This window comes from Branchiostoma belcheri, unplaced genomic scaffold (genome assembly GCF_001625305.1).
Source record: "Branchiostoma belcheri isolate BF01 breed outbred unplaced genomic scaffold, Haploidv18h27 scaffold1435, whole genome shotgun sequence".
NCBI lineage: Eukaryota > Metazoa > Chordata > Leptocardii > Amphioxiformes > Branchiostomatidae > Branchiostoma > Branchiostoma belcheri.
The window spans coordinates 1-3,382 of record NW_017802864.1 but is presented as its reverse complement, the minus strand read 5'-3'; the positions used below and the strand labels follow the sequence as shown (position 1 = coordinate 3,382).

Sequence of the window (3,382 nt, the reverse complement as noted above, 5' to 3'; positions counted from 1 at the left end):
TCAATATTTATTTACAATTCCTATAACATCTTCCATGGTTCTTTTCAAAGCCAACTATCACAAAAAAATTCCAATCCATGCTAAAGTTAGCCCTGATCTTTAAGGCATATTATTAACTCGGAAGTTGGATGAACAGGGTTTATCGAGTGCGATTGACGAAGGTTGACCATATGCGGATCCGATGTAACATGTGCCTCATGTGCAGTTCTGTTTACTTGACGAACTGTCCCTACAAAGGCACTCCCAATTATCATTGTGACTTTGTCCTTTTCTTCGAATTCCTTAATCGACTTTAAATATTTGACTAGTTTAAATATTCGACTAGAAAACTCGAACGTTTTCAAACGATTTTTCTTCATCAGGTTGGAAAAGTGCTCAAGTTTCTAGCAAACATTTGAAACACTCTGGCCATTTGAGCTATTTGATGTTGCTGTTGAGTTGTGTACTTTTGTTATTTATATTTGCTGTTAAGTTAAGGCAATAGTTTCAAACCTTAAACAGCCGCCACCGTTTTAGCCTGTAGGTTGCACAGGAGAAGAGCAGAAATATTCCCAATAGACGGAATGGTATGGTTTCCTAGGTTTCAATTTAAATTACTCTGACGTACTATTCAGCCTATTTGGAGAAATTTCTACGATTTTCCAGCAGCATGGATATTCTGGTAGACAGTGTGTTTAGCTTCCGCGTAAGTTGCAGACTTTGCAGCAGCAGGAGTCGACAGGGTCTTCTACAGGGCTGTTTTGTCTAACGTGACATCGATACCTCCCCCATACAGAGCCCAAGCCTTGTGGCAACTTCCCGTGGGACACTGATGACGTCACCGTCAGCTGTAACTACACCTACACTGACGTGAAGCAGTGGGGTTCAACTGAACCTCCCATAGTTCTACAGGGCCGCTGTACCGTCACCTGCCTGCCAGAAGCCGACATGTTGGTGGGTCCGCCCTATTCTGACGACTCTTACGGATACGGCGTGGAGGACGGAGCTTACTACTGCAACGTGGGCAACAGCACATGGATGGGAGCAGAACCCGTGTGTCTGGGTAAGGCCTTGCTATTTGTTAATTTTTTTTTTAAATTGACAACCATTAAACACGTGTCGTTTTAAAACAGTCAGACAGAAAGTAAGAAGCTTGATACTTATTTCATCCAACAATCTGTGGTATACGTTTCTTTTCCTATCCATCCACCTCTAAGGCCCTCTATCAACCAACCTCTCTCATGGTATATTTCCTATGACTCTCTACAAACATCACATCTAATTTGCCGATGAAGGTTAGACATCCAGGTAATAAGATACGCCAAAAAGTAGTTATCACTGACGAAAGGTAGTGGATACTAGCTGAAACGTCTGACGTTTTCAAAATCATATCCAGTTGCTTGAGTAACTACTTTTTGACGTATCACATCTAATTCTTTAGCCTATCACTTTATAGTTCTAAGTTAAAAAATGATAAGTCATTTTTAAACTTGTGTTGGCCACAGGTGGTTACGACAACTCCAACGTCATCACGGACGATACCAACACGGTCCGGCTGGTGGGGGGAGAGTTTTACGGCTGTGTGGAGCTGTACGATGACGTCACGCGGCAGTGGGGGCCTGTCAGGGGGTGGAGCGCTTACCGTCAAGACAGAATGTCCTGGGCCGACTTAGCGTGTAGAAACTTGGGTTTCAGGGAAGGGCTGGCTACAGCGGCCTACCGGTTAACAACAAGTGGAGACGTTAGTAGCTCATGGGTTAGTCCCTTACAGTACCACTACCGCCAATCCCACCCCTTCTACCCCTCCACTGTCCCCAAGTTCGTGGTTTCCCAGACCCTTCCCCAATGGGAGAACGCGACTCTGCATGACGCCATAGACCGGGTGGTTCGGGGGCCCTGTCCGGACAATGACTGGCGCTGCAGCAGTGACTACCGCACCATGTGCCTGGCCTGTGCAGCAGAACGGACACAAGGCGAGTCTTTGCTTTAAATCGGTCATTCCTATTATAACATCTTCCATGGTTCTTTTCGAAGCCGGTAACTATCACAACAATTATTCCATCCATGCTAAACTTTGATATCCCTGATCTCTAAAGCATGTCCTGGATGCGATTGACGAAGGTTGACCATTTGCGGATCCGATGTAACATGTGCCTCATGTGCAGTTCTGTTTACTTGACGAACTGTCCGTACAAAGGCTCCTGTTCTAGCCTGGTTACCAAACCTATTATAGCTTCCGAGTTCTACATTGTCTTTGCTATAATAGGTTTGGTAACCAAGCTAGCCCTGTTCTTCCTGAATCGACTCTAAAGATTTAACTAATAACTAGTACAAAACTCGAACGTTTTCTAAAGCTTTTTGTCCATCAGGTTGGAAAAGTGGTCAACTGTGCAAACATTTGAAACACTCTGGCCACTTGAGCTATTTGATGCTGCTGTTGAGTTGTGTACTTTTGTTATCTATATTTGCTGTTAAAGTAATAGTCTCAAACCTTAAACAGCCGCCACCGTTTTAGCCTGTAGGTTGCACAGGAGAAGAGCAGAAATATTCCCAATAGACGGAATGGTATGGTTTCCTAGGTTTCAATTTAAATTACTCTGACGTACTATTCAGCCTATTTGGAGAAATTTCTACTATTTTCCAGCAGCATGGATATTCTGGTAGAGGCTAACTGTTTTGTCTACTATCCACGTATCCCCCATATAGGCCCCACACCTTGTGGCGACTTCCCGTGGGACACTGATGACGTCACCGTGAGCTGTGACTACACCTACACTGACGTGAAAAGGCCGTGGTCTCGGAACCCCCTAGTGCTACAGGGCCGCTGTACCGTGACCTGCCCGCCAGAAGCCGACATGTTGGTGGGGCCAGTCTCCAACCCTTATGGGGACGCATACGGTTTGAAAGACGGAGCTTACTACTGCAACGTGGGCAACAGCACATGGGTGGGATCAGAACCCGTGTGTCTGGGTAAGGCTTTCACAGTGCATACATTTGTGACTTTTTCTCTCCACAGCATTACATTTATTTAAATTACAGAACTTGTGATGCGTCATAAATGTATTCCATGATGACTTCTAATTAAGGCAATTAAGTTTATATTAATTGAAGTCAGTTCATAACTAGATTCCTACAACTTCAGTATTCTGTTCAACATCGCGTCGGCTGCAGCATTGTATGAAACATGTTTGGTATGCTAAGTGCAAAACTTAACAAGGCGTAAACTAAAAATGACTTTGAGCATTGCGTATTGCTTTATACTGCCGCAGGCAAAAACATACATGTATATTAAGTCTTTGTTTGAATGAGCCATTGTTTAATCATTAAAAAAATTACGGGTTTGTTGGCTGCTTTTTCTTAAGGTCGTGATTGAGGAAACGTATCTGTATCTGTATCTGTATAG

General features: G+C 43.9%; 1 protein-coding gene across 1 annotated transcript; it reads left to right on the top strand.

Moving 5' to 3' along the window:
• Positions 1–775: 775 nt before the first annotated feature.
• On the top strand, positions 776–2,963 carry LOC109464941 (the record flags this gene model as incomplete). Its single annotated transcript, XM_019762058.1, has 3 exons — positions 776–1,042; positions 1,485–1,952; positions 2,686–2,963. Coding segments are annotated over 3 exons (1,013 nt in total), but the record flags the coding sequence as incomplete, so codon positions are not given.
• Between the last annotated feature and the right edge of the window lie 419 nt (positions 2,964–3,382).